The following is a 17,416-nucleotide window of genomic DNA, read 5'->3' on the forward strand; positions in this document are numbered from 1 at the left end:
TTTGTCAGGTGCAGGAATTTACGGTATCTTTTAAAACAATAATCGTGTTATAGCGGTGTTACTGAGGAGTCACATGTGTCTGAATTAAAATCTATTACCTGATTTCTAAGTAACAATGGAAACATGGCTGCTGCAGCTGCTGCAGTGCTGGTGGTGGTAGGATGAGACATGACCATGACGGATTCATACGCAGTCTATATGCTGCTGCTGCTGGAAATTCCTACTTGTAGCATGCCCACTTTTTCTCCCCTGCTTGTAACAAATCATCTTTCTATGTAAATTCCTTTTATGAACAAAAGGCTCCCTGAGCAAAACATGTGTCACAATGTTTTTGTTATTGCTTTTTCTCATGCACTCATCAGCCAAATCAATTTCAGATATTTGCATGTACTGTTATCCTCATATTACGTTCTCACATCTTGACCAATTTAATCGATAGTACCTTTTAAGCAGGGTAGACACACACACACACACTCACTCACACACACACACACACAAAGGCATAAGCTAATTGGGAGCGTTTAATGACAAGTGGCCTGGGATTTGGCCGAGTGGATCCATTCCAATCAAACCCTAAAGTGAAGGGCACTTGTTCTCCATCCATCTCCACCATCTCTCTATCCATCAGCTCTTCCTCTGTTGCCATCATCCTTTTATTCACACCCCTCCTCCACCACCGTCATTCATGCCATAACTCTTTTAAATCCCTCTCACTCTATAATCATCCCTTATTTTTTCCTACTATGTAACTCTCCATCCCTATCTGTCTTGTTATTTTTATCCTTTCATCCTTTGCTGTCTTCCGAGCTGCCCTCCATACATCCACCCATCCAGCCCACCATCCATTCAGCCTTCCTTATTGATCCCGTCATCCATCCTTGCCTCTCTTCCCCTCTGTCCCCTCATGTGTCTCTCCTTTGCTTTCTGGCTTTCTTTTCCTCTTCCTTTCACACCACTATCCACCCTCACACCTGACATGTAGTGTACATACAAAGACTCACTTGAAATACGCACACATGCACACACACTGACACACAAAAAGCTGATTTATGGCTGGTGTCCAAGGGCTGTGTTGTTCCCTCAGTAGCAAATTACATTGTATTTAACAGGCCGTCAGCGGAGGGAGATATAAGGACGGACTGCGAGCGATTGTGTGTGTGTGTGTGTGTGTCGTATGGGGTCAGTAAGACTGGCATGGGCAGAGGACTGGCTTTACTGAAACTATCTATCTATTGTCTTAGTGTATAATTGTGCCCTCCAATACACACACACTCCAGGCTCCCTCATAAAAAGCCATCAGATATATTGCACTGTAAAAGTGCAAACAAGCCTAAGCAATAAAATATTTATACATCATTGTGTTCAACATGCAGTTACTATGGCCACATATCTAGGCTGGTTGCTCATCTTCAAATAATGTAATGTCAGAAATTAGTGTGTGTAAGTTGTCGGTATTTTTACTATGTGAAACTGAAATTACTGAATGGACAGAACAGTTAAAATCACTCTCTGGTTTCCATCTTAAAGCAAATTAAATTGTTCCTCTCTTTAATGAGGGATAACTCGTTTAAGTTAATATTAAATCATTTGTTTCTGAGGCACTTCATATGGTAATTTCTGTACTGGCCACCTATTTAAACCATCAATCACCCATTATTAATTGTGGCTAACTGGTGGCCAATTAACAATTGACTGAATTCTTCTTTTTAAAGAAAACTGAAGAGAAGCGGCAAGAGGTTAACAGAGACACAGCAACACCCCCCTCCATCTCACAGCCATCCTCCATCCAAAATAACAACACCTTCCCAATTCACCAATTCACTTGGGACCTATTCATTTACTCTGCCACCTCCAGCGATACACACACACACAGCCAAATCCCTAAAGATCCAATCCTTGGAGCATGCAGTATAAAATTCCTGCACTGATAGGGACTCCCTTCCCCCAGTGAGAGCATGCACACACACATGCAAGCGCACACACACATGCAAGCACGCACACACACAAAAACCCAGGCAAGTAAAGCATGTCTATATCCCAGCATCCCCAGAGGCCACTGCAGCACTGGGAAGATGGAGCACTGCTGTGTGAGTGTGACATATTCACAGACAGATTGGTACTAATGAAAGATATTACTCACATGCACATTAGCAGAGGTAAAGAAAAGGTCATTGTGGAAATAGGAAAGAATTTTTAGGAGTGGAGTGGAGAGGTATAAAAAGGACAATGGCACAGAAAGAAAGGAGAGGGAGACTGAGAGCCAACAAGAAATAAAGGGAGCAATTAAACGAAAGCAGGATGATGGAGAAGACATGAGGATGAGGGGATAGGAAGAGGAGGCTGAGGAGGAAGAGAGGGATCAGGTGAGAGGAGATGTGGTGGGCACAGGGATTTTGCTGTGTGCAGACAGCGAGCATGAGTATATGTGTGTGTGTGTGTGTGTGTGTGTGTGTGTGTGTGTGTGTGTGTGTGTGTGTGTGTGTGTGTGTAATAGGAATGTCTGTATGCAGCCCACGTCTGAGAGTAAAGACCAGGACAACCATGGGATTTACCAGTGCTGCATGGCTGCATCAATCGACCATAAACACAAATACACACAGCAAGAGTCAAAACTAAAAGGTGACAGAGTGTACATCCTTTTTTGGGGGTTTTGTTTTGCCAATTAAACTGATATCCCACTATAAACTCAGACGAAGACAAACTGTGCATGCCTAGTCTGTGAAATTTCAAAAAGCAAACAAAACAAACACTGTGACACGTTGTCACACTGATTTTAAGAGGAAATTACACATCAGAGCTTTGAGCATCTACGGTAATTATACAGCCTAGAACAAAAAGAGAAAAATACTGACAGCTAGACACACACTTTGACACGCACAGTGACACCTGCACCATTAAATAAACCATGTTCTTTCACTTAGAAGGTTAATGCTCATAAATCAATGCAAGACAGCTGGCTGTACGTTTGGAATGACAACCAGATGTGTGTATGCGCATGAGTGTTTGGGTAAAACGTCCTTGTTACCTGACGGTTCAGGGGGTCAGAGAGAGAAAGCTCAGGAGAGGGTGTGTGTGTGCGCACATGTGTTTGTGAGCATGAACAGTTTACGAGTGGTCGCTGGTGCATCGAAAGACAGACGTCACTGTCTGCTGCGTGTCAGTCATATATCAGACACGCAGACACAAAAGACAGGAGTGTGTGTGCAGGAGAGGAGAGGAGAGGAGAAGAGAAGAAGCTGGATTGAAGTCATTTAAAATGTGATTTAAAGCAGCTCATTAGATTAGACCGATCAGCGATAGTGAAGACACTGCGACACACTCATAGTCTTGTGTTACCCATGAATAATTTAGACATTCATTTTGAGCTTGCCATGTTTATTCATCAATAATTTACCCATATTACCCGGTTCTTATTTAAGTTGTGTCACTCGGCATTTCTCAAGATTTGATTACACAGCTCATTGACGACTGGATAGTTGATTTACGCACAAACTCACAAAAAGATGAGTAATAACACTTATGCACAGAATATGATTGCATTCAATTTTCCCCCACCTTCCTCTTTATTTATCTTACAATGTAGTTATTTGTGAACTTATTCTTTCATTCATTTTGTTTTATTAAACTAGAAAGCATTATCGTCAATGTCTGCACTTTTAAAGCTGGAGTACTGGGTTAACCCAGTGATAAATATTTGCATAGATAAGCTGGTAAGATGCGTGTTTTTACTGAAATTCAACATTCTCTGAAATACTAATTCTCTTAGTCTGTATAATGCTGCTAAATCCCCCCCAAAAAACCATTCCTCACAGAATAATGGCAAAATAGACTGCTACAGTGTTGGTGTTATGCTAATATCAATGGCTTCTTGTAGGTGCAGACGTCTCTCAATTTTGTTTTGTTCCATTCAGTCATTGACTGTGACTCGCAGAGGATGTTTTAGTCAAATTCAAACACAAAAGAAACCTGCAGAGCTGGTGGTGTTGAATTAGTGTGAGAGTCTGTGCAAAAACACTTTCTAATTGGAAAACACCAGATGTGGAGATGTAATGCAAAAACAAAAAATCAATATTGCACCTGATCAAGCTTAATTAAGTGTGATGGCTAAAATGAGAACACCAATTAGCATATAGCCATTTCCTTTCAAAATAAGATGAAGCTACTTTAATGTGAAAGAGTCTCACCTGGCAAAGAAAGAGGCAGCAGCAGAGGTGGCGGTGGGAGCCGTGGTGGTTACAGCTGGAGTGTGAGAGGGAGAGTTTGTGTGCGATGGTGAATTTGTGTGTGAGGGAGAGTGTGTGTTGTAGCGGTTCAGGGCAGCTTCAGTCAGTCCTTCTCTGGAGGCCTCAGAGATCATCTGGGAGATCTGATAAGAGAGATAGAGAGAGATGTTTTACTATAACTGATAAAAAATCTACTAAAGATTAAAGATTAGAAATGATAACATGTCTGTCTTCGTCATCAATATCAACCATCTGCTGTGGTTGAGATATAAAATCTATAACAGTAAAGACACCAAGAAAGAAAGTAAGAAAAAAAGAAAGAAAGATGAACAACAAAGTTCACCCCCCCACACACACACACTCCCTGACAGATGTGGATCTGTGCGTGTGTGTGTGTGTGTGTGTGTGTGTGTGTGTGTGTGTTTTCCTTGGCAGACAGACTGCAGATAAGCTTTCGCAGTGATCACAGTGAACCCGCAGCAGAATGAGTCTCAGATAGACACAAACAAACAAACAAACAAACAAACAAACAAACAAACAAACAAACACACACCCTTTTCTCAGTTTCTCTCTTTTAACCTAAAGCCTTCTCCTCCTGTTTCACCCTTACTTCTATTCTTTCGATTCCTCTCACCACTCTTTTTTATTGCTCTTCCTTCCCTATTCATTTCCATCCCCTCTGTCCCCTTGCTCTGCCATCTTAAGCTATTCACCTTTGTTTGTCCTTTATTATTGGATCATCGTTCATGGCGTTTGAGCTTTATTAGATCGCAGGCGGGGAGGAATGCTAGTGAGGATGAAGAGAGAGACATTTGAACAATTTAAAGAAATTACATTTCCTGGTCAGTATGAGGGTCTGAATCTTTTGGCCATTCTGCCTTTATTACATAGGTGATAGTGTGGACACACAGCAGACAGGAAACATGGAAAAAGAGGGACGGGTGTGAGATGCAGCACCGGTCCGTTGCCTGTAGTTGTGAATTACAATTGCATGGTATGTGCCTTCACCATGAGGTCACTGGACCCTATTTATTGATATGTGTCTGAGAGAGTGACCAAAATGTTAAATTCATAGTTATCTCGGTTCCACTGCAGGGCATAAAAAAACACATTTCTCTATTTCTTGTAGCAAATCTCTTCTTCTTGTCAACGAAAAGTGCAATCTTGAGTGTAGTTGTTTCTGTATGTGTGTGTGTGTGTGTGTGTGTGTTGGTCTGCATCAATACAACCCCTAGTGTGGGCAGTGTTTGGAGTCGCCCGTGCCAAATTCAGACTATGCCTCAGACATGCAGTCACACATGAAGAAGAATTTATGTGACAATTTATCTGTTTTATGACAGCGTGCGTGATGCATTAGTTTGTCACTGTGCATAGATGTGTGTTGCATTGATGTATATGAATGGCCGTGTGTGTTCATGTTTGTGTGTTTGCATCCGTGTGTGTAGGCAACCCATTCGTGAAATAGATATGGATTATTGATTATAGTTCTTTATGTGCTGCCAGTTGCCAGACAGCAGAGCGCCTAAATCATAAACCACACACTCCAATAAAGGAACTATGGCCTGTGTGAGAGTTAATCTGCGAGCGTGTACAGCATGTCTCTTGTGAGTATTTCTGTGTGTGTCCTTGTGCATGCATGTGTCTGCACTTCTTTGCACCTGTGTGTATGTGTGTAAATCACATTCACTGTGCGTATATTTACTGCTGAGGGCTTCTGGGGTCCAAGCACGCAGCCCACTGCCTTGATAAATTACCTATTGTAAATGAGATGCCTCTATAGTTTATGTACCATACTCCTCTGTGCATTTACACCCATTTCAAATGCTCAGACTTGGCCTGCTCCTGCTGCATTATTAAAGGAGTTGTGAACGTATAGAATAAAGGTTCAGCAGCTACATGGAATACCTGTGCACTTGCACTGGTTACTCATTTATCCTCATGAATGGGAAAAGGAAAACTACTCGGACAGAATAGAAGAAATGCACCACAGAGGGTTATTATGTGAGCTGAAAACTGGAGGTGGCTGAAGAATATGTGGCAGGGAGTGAGGGTACAGGTATAGGTCTAATATATTACCAGGACTGACCAACATTACCATCCATATATCTATCTGCACAGTGATTGTAGCTACAAAATGAATACATATGTACAGTAAAATTAGCTTTTACAATGTCGTAATACGTCAAAATGAGTCTGGAACAGCATTGTGCTGATGAGTAACCATGCCTCATGCATTACACCAGCTTGTGTTAGAGCTGTCTGCAACTGTACTATTCACTCAGAAAATAGATGGATCGCATTTGCTCCTATCCATTGTCACATTTTCTCCATTCAGACTTTTGCTGAAGACATAAAGGCTGGGTTGCTATCCCTACGTTTTACTGCATTAACTGAATGACACTGGTTGAAAATGTAATGATGCCTATGGGGACATTAGGCCATCACAACAGAAGAGAAATTGATATAGAGAATAACAAGACAAACTGTGAGTACAGAGGATAAAACAGCAGTGAAATGTATTGAAAGTAATAACAGCAAACCAATAAAAACACAGCATCAGACTGTGTTTTCAACAGCTGGTTCTGAGATTGTACCTGTTATTGTGGGACTTTGATAAATGTGATATCAGATTTTCACCAATATACGAAGTAAAAGAAAAACACAACTGCTCTCAGAAAAAGGAATAACTTGTTCATTCATCTTCATTATAACACAAAAGCCATTTCCCCAGCAACCACCTTCCTCATTTGTCTCTCTTAGATTTATTTTTATTTTATACATCCTTTAGTTTCCAACCATATGTTACAGGAAACAAATGTTGAATTTGTTGGCCGAAGTTCCAGGGTTGCATGAGGAGGGCAAAAAACAGAAATGGTGCACATGTATGTCCACGTATGTGTGTGGTCCGGCCTGCTTTTATCAGGGGGATAGGCATAATCTGTAAAACAATCTAGGTAAATGCTCACTGCAGCAGTGTGGAGAGGAAGGGCAAGAGGCTGCCCTCTCAGGAGGAAAGTGGGGGAGTGACACAAAAAACAGTGAATAAATGGAACTGGCTGTTAATTCATTTCACATTGGAGACTATAGAAAGAGAGAGAGCCTATGGGGGACAGAGTGTGTCTGGGGGGGGGGCAGAAAGCTAGTGTGTGCATGTGTGTTAGACATGAAAATCGAATGAAAATGTATGATCCTGCTTTTTGAATTTAGACTCCAGGGAACTGACTGTTTGTATTTGATGGCAAGAAAAAATAAATGAACTGTTTGGAAGAGCCAAAGAGAGAGTTTAAATTAGTCTTTCCTGATATTCTGATGTGTTCAAGTTACAGTGCAAAATACAATTTTTCAACTAATAAAATACAAATCATTGTATTTTTCTTGGCTGAGCTGAAACACGTCTATAAACAATAATAGTCCAAAATGAATCCTGAACATTGTGCAGGTCTGATGTGCAGGTAGCTACTGGAAGAGCTTGTTTGCTATTATTAGTGCCAGTGGATGCTGAACCTGTTATTAAATCCAAAGGCTTCATTTACTTTTTCCACCAGCACTGTGCATGTTTGATGGATTTGTTCAATACAGACACAACAGATTATGATAGTTTGTGTGATACTAGCTTAGAGACAAGGTGTTTGTCTACACTTGTGACTTAGATGAGGATCAGATCAGATTTCATTTCCAGTCCAGTCAGTGGAGAAAGCCAGAGGGTAGGGGATTGAATAAGCTTCATATTGTACTATATAAAGTTGTATTATCAAACCTGAAACATCTTCAAGGCTCCAGAAATTAAAAGAAATAAGATGACAGGAAAAAAAATAATTGGAACATCTTCAACTTTGGAGTACAGATTACTTTATGGATTACAAGTGACATGCTTTCTGACACTAAGGCGACAACAGATGCTCTAAAAGACATCTATACTCTTATCATTCCCTTATTTTATGTTGGTAGTTAAGGGTCTTGCTCGGGGATACTACCGTGGTGTTACTGTAATGAGGGTAGGACAAGCACAACCCTTTCTCTTTCCCCACCAAAATATATTCAGCTAGTCCAGCGACTGAACTCACGACCCTCAGGACACAAGTTTCCTTAACCTTTGAGCCGCCACTGACCCGATTCCTGACCATAAAGGATATCTAGCCAAGACTAGCAGCATTTATCAGTTTACATATGATAGGAAGTGGTGTGTCGTATCACATATCCTGTTTCTCTCTGCAAGACATTCAATAACAAAAACATACACGGTAAATTTGGAAAGCTTATCTAACCATTGTTGAAAGTGCACACACACACAGAGAAGAACACACCATACTGTATAAACCTGTTTTCAATTAGCTGCTTGAAGGACAGAGCTAGGGCAAAGAGACAATGTTACTTTTGTTTTCTCGTGCCAAAGAGAGAGAGAGAGAGAGACCCATCCTCTCCACTCCACCAACATAAAAAGCCCAAATGTAAATCTCAGTGAACACAAATATGGACTATTTTCTTACAGTTTATTCCATTTAAAAGGTAACCGTGAACAGTTGACACTGCAGTTTCTGCCTTGTCTCTTGGAGCAATTTAAAGAACCATACATCACTGAGCACATTGCCGTCTGACCTCTCCCATTAGTTTTGCCGCCTGGACCTTTGGTTTGTCACCTCTTTGTCACAACTGCTGACCCAGCAGGATTTTAATGTCAGCTCCACTGGTAGAAAGGTTGCTTCCTTTCGCGGTCTCCCTCTGCGCCCCTGCTCTTTCAGCTCTCCGTGTCTTCTTATGCTAGCTTGAAAGGTGACTTTAATGGTGATTTTAATCATTAGAAACTGCTAAATTGAAGAAGACCATACCATTGCGGCTCTTGATCATGTTTCTGAAGAGCAGCACACATTCCTATGAAGCTCATTCATTTCTTCTACAGCTTGTCGACTTTCAACCCTCATACTTTCCCTGCTGTCAGTCCACCTGTGTTTGTTTTCTCTGTCACTTTGCCGAAGAGTGTGAACATGTTGGATGAGATTTCTCATTTGGCTTGCATTCAATCATCAGCCATTGTAAGACCATCTGAAAGCCCCACTGATGCATCTACAGCCATCTTTTATGATTTGTGCTGTTCAGCAATAAAGCAGATCTCCAACAAAATCCAACTGACAGCAAAAAAAAAAAGAAACACATCACAGGAATGTCTCCAGATACAGAGGAAATATGGTCCAAAGAAATTGAAGTGCCAGATCTGGCCCCTATAATAAAATAATCTGTTTTTATTCTAAACACCTCTTTCACCTTCTCTTCACCCGGTCTCTCTACATCTCTGTATCTTTCAGTCTTATCTCTCTCTATTTCTTTCCATTCTCATTTTTTGAGCATCTCTCTCCTCACTCCTCCTCCTCCTTCTCTCTCTCTCTCTTTCCCAGGGGTGTGTCCAAACAAGGGTGATTTATTATCATGCTCTGTTTCTCCTTTCCTGCTGAAACACCATTACTGTCAAAGTCACAGCACAAACACTCAGGCTCACTAACATTTTACACCTCCCCACACAGGTACTAACTCAAATACAGGAGAGCTGAGAAAAGAGAAAACCTCCTTCAGATTTGAACTCATTGACTGTAATTTCCACAAAGACAGGCCAAAATACATGACGGCCTCATTTATTTCTGACTAGTAGAACAAGATAACGAAACAATTCAAGAGTCTAATTTCAATCTACTATATATCTCTGTATCTGATTTGAGTCATGGATTGAATAAAAATACACAGAGATGGGCGAACAGCAGCATAGGAGAGGACATGAATATGAAGGCATCACGTGAAAAAGACAGAAATAATGGGGAAGAAGGAAAAGAAACAAGCACAAGGAATAAGTAGAAATGTGTAAATGTGTGTGAGTGTGAGTGTGTGTGTGAGAGAGAATGAGAGTGAAAGAGTGAAGGGGTACTGGGGGTGTGTGACATAGAGTCCCCAGAGTCCTAATTATCACTGTATGAATTATTACATCTGTAGTAGTACATGCTCACACACACACACACACACACACACACACGCTCACTCCTACCCCTCTGGATCTCCCCTGGAGTCTCAGCTCTCCTCTCTCCATACACCTCTAGACCACTCGCCACCTAAGGCATTTTCTGCCTCCTACCAGCCTCCTCTCTTGTCTACTCACACTCCCTGTCTTCCTCGCTCCTCCTAAATCCTCTTCTTTTATCTCCGTTTTCCATTTGAGTCACTTTTTTATAGTTTGCCTCATGCTAACTAGCTGCTTGATGTCCTGCCATGTTTAATTAGTTATTTTTTGCTTCCCTCTCGATGAGAGCTGGTTATCGATTCCAAGAATTTGATTATTGTGTCCTCACAGAGATTTTTTTTTGTGGGGTGGGGTGTAAAATAAACTTCACAAAGTCCCCCTGCTGTTTTCGATATGTGTAAGCAATTAAAAGCCAGTATTTCCAGTTAGTTGCAAAAATGAATCCTCTATCTTTCTTTGCATTCATCAAAAGATGGGAGCTGAGCTGCAACACAGGAAGTGAGGTCATATATCAGCCTGTGCATATCCAGACCAAACTGAGATACATTTTGAGGCCAAAATCATTGGCATCCAGTGGCCTGTAGGAGGCACTGAAATAAATAGGGTAGGTGTGTTTTGGACATGGCAACTTGTCATGTGAGTGATGGAACTGCCATTTTCAGTTTGATCAATTTATCTAATTTTGCTGATCCTTGAATAACCTTAGTCTAAACTTTACCATTGTTAACACACAGATTACCTTCAGACCAAGACTTACAAAAGTTAAACGATTTTTGATTGGCAAAAGCGTTCAACCATAACAAACAAATCTAAATTGGTGGCAAAGGTGCCACAGGAGTCATACAGTATGTCAGCCTATTGTTATTCGATAGAAACTTACTGTGAGTGCTTACAACAACTCCCTTGACGTTACATCATGTTTCCATGACAAGTCTGGCCTTCTGGGCTGCTTGACCCCACGCACCACTGCTTGCAGTTATATTTATATTCTGTCTTCTTTTGATATGGGTGGTAGTCATGCTCTAGATTTTGAAACTACAGCTCCTGCAATGGTAAACTGAAGGTATAATGTTCCCATGAAGAAAATGCTCTATAGCTATAGAGAATTTCATTCATTATAACATTGGCATCATTATAAGTATGTCAGCAGTTCCTGTCTGCAGAGTACGCATGGAAGACCTCTAACTCACATATCTTGGTATGTGAATGAATTTTGAGAGCGTGTATGTCACACTGACTTTAGAAATTTGTCTGACATCTGTTAAGTCAGATTTATGATTCACTGAAGGAGAATTGTGCACAAATGAAGGCAATATTAAGGGTTTGAAAGTACATTTATGACCTTGTGTCTCTCCCTTCTTATCTTCCGAGGAACACATAGACATGTGCACTTGGACACATACAGGCACACTCTTTGCCTGGGGCTGATACAATAAAGCCTGGTCTGACTTTGAACAAGCTGAGGAGAGGACAGGAGAGGGCTGAACACATTATCTCAGATGTCAGGTACAGTCAGTGGATGATAGCTAACAAGGTCACACTACAGTAGGTAGGTGCACCTACAAGCTGAAAATGAAAATGTTCCTGTCTTGACGCATATTAAGAGATGAATTCATCTGCATGCTGGTAGCTTGTTACCACTTGGAAAAAAAATGTGTAAGGCAGAATTAATATATTCAATATTCTGGTAATATTTGCTCTGTCCCCATGGGAGAAGTAGCTATAAAGATTTTTCTGTGTAAATGTCAGGCAAACACACTTGTACACGAACATTAATGCACATTGCTTACCTGGTATGGATAGAGTGTCACTCCTCCATTAGTTCGGTTCATGTGCTGATGGGCCTGCAGAGCTGCTGTGCTCAGGACCGCTCCACTCCCGTTATTACTGCTGTTACCACTGTTATTGCTGGTGCTGCTTACTCCAGTAGCCGGTTGTTGCTGGGAACTCGCTGCTTTTCCTGAACTGGGGGACCCACTCCGTCTGTCCACCGCCCCTCCAAGCCCCAGGGAGCTGGGCTTTGACCCCAGTCTGTGCCCTGCGCCTTGAGGTTGTGGGTTTGCGGGAGTAGAGCTAGACATTTGCCCCACCGACGGACTCCCGTGGCTGGGGTTGGATGGTCCATGACTGGGGCTCGGTGTTGGGGTCTGGCTGGGGCTTGGTGACGGTGAGGCGGCAGCAGCAGCTGAGGAGGACGATGACGGGAGAAAAGGAGGAGACCAGTCCCGAGATCCAGGACCTCCTGGTGCGCCAGATGCTCCCAGTGGACCCGGAGGTCCTTGAGATCCATATCGTCCAATCAAAGAAGGGGGAGAAGAAGTGGGAGACAAATCCCACTGGTCCAGAGTGAGGACCATGCGCACAGCTTCCTGTTTGAGCTGAGTGAGGTGAGTGGCACAGACATCACAGCGACTGTCACGCTCGTTCCACGCCCTCCGGGAACTGTTAGGCACCTGAAGCTTATCATGGAGGAGGAGGGAGAAGGAGGGATCCTGGAAGGAGAGAAAGAAAGAATGACGTTTAGCCTGGTATCTGAATGAATGAGGACAAAATAAAGCAGGAGAGGAGAGGAGAGGAGAGGAGAGGAGAGGAGGAAATGATAGACATGTTTAACAAGTCATGACTATGAATATTTATAGAAAATCCAAGAAACATAGCCGTGTAGCCTGAGGGAGGATGAAAATGAACACACACACTCACACACACACAAAGGTCCAAAGGGTAAAAGTGTGGCTTGGACAGTCGTCTAATGCAGGAATGAGAACATATGACCTTCTACTTGCTCTTCTCCTCCCCCTTCTTTTCCAAGCTGACCAACTACCTCTTGTTCATTCATGTTGCAATAAGGAGTTAAAAAATATTAAAGGTATATGAAAATGTGATGGCACTTGCATTTCTTTAGCAGCATTGGTACCAAACGTACTATAATTATCATACTTTTAATGTGACTCTATTCGGACTGACGAAGGCAGTGTAATATTTCCACAAGTATTGGACACTGCATGTTAATAGTCTACCCACTTGAACACATTTTGGAAGTTTAGTACAGACAACGGGACACATTAGTTAAAAGAAAAACAAAACAAAAAGTATTGAACAAAGTGCAGGAACATTTAGTGGTGGTAGTAGTAGTAGTAGAAGAGTGGCTAAAGTTTAAAAGTGTCAACATTTCTATTTCTGGTGCATTGTTGTTCACAAACATTTCCTGTTCAACCTTTTTTCGGTGAGTACAACACTGCCAGACTTGGAGATTCCCATCGTTCCCATTTAAATGATTAGTATTTAAGATGGTAAACAAGACAGGATGTGAGATAAAAAGCATGGCACAAACTGCAAATTTTATCTCCTGCATCAATTTGGTTAAACGATCCAAACAGATGTATTGTCCCTCTTTTGTGTATGTGTGTGCATGTGTGTTATAGTGTGCTTCCTTGTGCGTGGAAATCAGGTTATTTGTCCAATTTGTTTGAATCTGCTCCTACGTGCATGAATGTATGTGCATGAGCAGGTATGTATTACTGTAAGTGTGTGTGGGTGTGCATGTGGTTTTTCCCCCCAGACTAATTGGAGCCACTTGCACAGAGCAAAGCCACTTCAAATCTCCTGCCATGACTCTCTGGTCTAAATATCAAAGGTAACAAGCAAAACACACGCACACATCCAGATACAGATCTGTGTCTAAATCTTATTTGACTCCAGTGGAAATATTTTTTCATTTTTTCCCACAAAGCATTAAGTACTTTGTCTCACAAAGGGTCATTAAATTGAATTTGTTTTTCCTCATATAAAAGTCTGGCTTTACTCTGGGCCCTTGAGACCAATGGTGGGATTAAAGAGATTGAATGTGACGTCGCAAGCTAATTGTCGGCTTTAAGAGTAGGTGTAGTGTTGGTGTATTATCAGCGGGTGTATGCCTGCTTAGGAGCTCTGTAATTCAACAAAACATCTGTGGTAGGTGGTGCCAGCGCACATGATAGCTGTAATTACCCTCCTGCTTTCAACCAGCCCACCTCTTCTGCTACACTGAAGCCAGGTATCTGTGTCAGCCCTCGCCCTCTTTTCTGCACAAGTGATGGTTACAACCGACTGAGTGTGTCCTAATATGAAAACTGTATCTCCAGCTATTTTAACTGGGGTTAGATGGTAAAGACAGAAACAGAGGAATGAGTAGTGACATGTTTCTGCAATGTGTGTTATATTGTATACATTAATCTCCACTGACGATTTGTCATCTTTTCTCTGGAGCTGCTTTCTTTTGAATTACTGTACCGCTATTGTCAAACACTATTCCATTTTCGAAAACAGAGCAATTACTTTCATCGTCTTCTCATGAAATACTATAGGTTGGTACATGAAGCATTATCCTAGTAAAGATTCTACATTTGTAGCTATTTAAATAACCCAAGACATTTTCCCGTCTGATTGATTTTCCCATTGCAGTTTCACATGCAACGAATGATGTAGTATGGCAACAGTAGCAGAAAAAAACAATCTAATTACTTATGACACATGTTGATCTGATGTCAAACACATCTGTCTCAGGAGTTTGACAGGGACTTTTATTTGAATATCTCAGTACATCATCCGACTGAGAGAAGAGGCAGTTCATGTACAGTATTAATCACAATGATGGGTACGCACTCTTTGTTAAGTGAAGTTTAATCAATACATGAATTGTGGAGATGCAGAGTTTGTTTGTGTGTGTGTGTGTGTGTGTGTGTGTGTATGTGTGTTCAATCAATAGGTACGTGATGGACGGAGGTTATCTCTCAGCAGATTTAGACAATCAGACATTAAGATAGGCAGACAGATGACCGGCAGACAGCAGAGAATAAACTGCGGCATGTGGGTAAACAACAAGTGACTGACAGGTAGACAGAAGCATGTGACATAGAGTATACCCACAGGCAGCTCTTCTTCTGCAGACACACTATAAATACATCCAATTACCTATTTTCATGAACTTTTATATTAACTGTTTTTATTTTTGACCAGTTCCATATGAACAAAACAGCTTTAGAGCTATAAAAACAAACATGTGTGTGGTCAGCCTCTTTGGTGGCCCATATACTAATAATGGAATAAGATCCTGTTAGCACGGGAGGCTGAATGTAACATACTGTCTGCCAGTCACAAATAAGCCTCTATCAGTAACGAGTCTGTTACCTTTCCTCGATCAATAAACCATCTGTGTGTGTGGAAGTGTGCGCACAAGAACGTGTGCACACAAAGCAACATTTCATCTAATAGTAAAATGCAACCACTCAGTCTGAGAGCTGCCTCCTAGGCTATGTCAACAAACCACAAGACCACAAGATACAAGCATATGCACAAACACACACACACACATACACACACACACACAAATGCATACATCGCAAATGCTCAAACCTTGGCGAGCACGAGGCCGGTGTGTGTGTGTGTGTGTGTGTGTGTGTGTGTGAGTGTGTGTGTGTGTGTGTGTGTGTGTGTGTGTGCTCATGGATAAAGACTACCTTGTTACTCGGGCAAACTAAACAGAATAATGAATAGAACACGGTTCTTAAACTTATATGCACACACTCAGGCAAACACACATATTCCTGACATGAGACACCACATACATGCACACTCCAGACTACTCTCTCTCTCTCTCTCTCTCTCTCTCTCTCTCTCTCTTTCACATTCACTCACACACACAAAAAAAACATGTTTGCAGAGTACCACGCATCAGAGGAGATAGAAAGCGGAGGTGGGAGCAGATATTTCATGCAACTCATAATTTATGAATGCATGTATTCAGTTTCTCACTGTATGTTCAATGGTTCTACTTGGCTACAGGGTTGTAACGCATTTTCTGCTTTTTTTGGCTTTTTTTTTCACATGAAAAAACTCTGAATAGCAGCTTAGGGAAGGAACAGCAATAACAGCAACCAAGGTCAAACAAAAAAAAAAGTTTTCACTGCTCTTTTTGCAGCATGTTGTAAAGTTCTCCATGTGTGACTAAAATAGTCTCCCAAGAAAGAGTCTCTCTTCTTCTCTTATCAATAATAATCTCATCCTCTTGCTACAGTAATTTGCAACAGCCCTCACTTTACTGAGTGTTCATGCCAGTTCCTGTGTTATAATTTGTAGTTGATACCGATAAACCAGGCAATCCCCTGTTAATGCCACATATGAGGCTTTCTTTTCCTGTTTGGAAAGAATTAGAAAAGACAGGCAATTGGGGCGTCGCGTGGCGTAGTGGTTAGAGCGGGCGCCCCATGTATAGAGGCACAGTCCTCGCTGCGGTCGGCCCCGGTTCGAGTCCCGCGTCGGGTGCCATTTGCTGCATGTCATCCCCCCTTTCTCTGCCTCCCCGTTTCCTGTCTGTCTCAACTGTACTATCTATAAAGGCATAAATGCCCAAAAAATATACTTTAAAAAAAAAAAAAAGAAAAAAAAAAGAAAAGTCAGGCAATTGCCAGAAATCGGTGCAAAGGGGAAAATGTAATCTCTCCTGGCTCCTTATGACCCCTCTCTATCTCCCTGTCACACATACTCAAGCACACACCGGTAACATGGACACGGTGTACAGTCCTTGAGATGAGGACACTGTTGTTCCAAATTAGCTGAGATTTGGGGAGCAGCCAAGCTGCCCAACTGCAAAACAAGAGAAACCTGAGAGAGAAAGACGATCCAAGAAAGAGACTGAGACTGAAACACACACACACACATCTTTGACCCTATTTCTGTATTTTTCTTCCCACAAATGTTTCCTTTTTGTTATTTCCACCTCATCTTTCTACTAAATTTGAGTTTGTTTATAGTTCCCCAGTCACTCTCTGTCTCTCTCTCCTCCCTCTCTCTCACACAGACACACACACACACACACACACACACACACACACACACACACACACACACACACACACACACACACACACACACACACACACACACACACACACACACACACACACACACACACACACACACACTCATTAGTGCAGTATCATGTTGCCAGACGAGAGTCCAGTCCAGGCTAAACAATAAGTAGTAAATTTGATGAGGAAATTACTGCAAGCAATTTTATTTTGCTTGCAGTTACACATTATCAGATTTAAATTAGAAATGTTAGTATAATTACACCATTAAACAAGATCGTGGTTAGATAAGAATGTCACATCGCGAACCATTTGCGGGTCTCCTCCCTTTTTTCCTCATTTCATCA

General features: G+C 41.7%; 1 protein-coding gene across 4 annotated transcripts in view; it reads right to left on the reverse strand.

Moving 5' to 3' along the window:
* kif26ba (kinesin family member 26Ba) overlaps positions 1-17,416 on the reverse strand; it is a 76,886-nt gene that overhangs the window by 41,996 nt on the left and 17,474 nt on the right. For all 4 annotated transcript variants that reach the window (XM_085763956.1, XM_085763949.1, XM_085763942.1 and 1 more), the window contains exons 3-4: positions 12,015-12,716; positions 4,185-4,366 (exon numbers count right to left, since the gene is read on the reverse strand). In XM_085763956.1, the coding sequence (XP_085620082.1) occupies positions 4,185-4,366; positions 12,015-12,716 (884 nt within the window). The remainder of the gene's footprint in view (positions 1-4,184; positions 4,367-12,014; positions 12,717-17,416) is intronic.

The sequence above is a fragment of the Trachurus japonicus genome, chromosome 3, assembly GCF_045865225.1.
Source record: "Trachurus japonicus isolate A0001 chromosome 3, Traja_1.0".
NCBI lineage: Eukaryota > Metazoa > Chordata > Actinopteri > Carangiformes > Carangidae > Trachurus > Trachurus japonicus.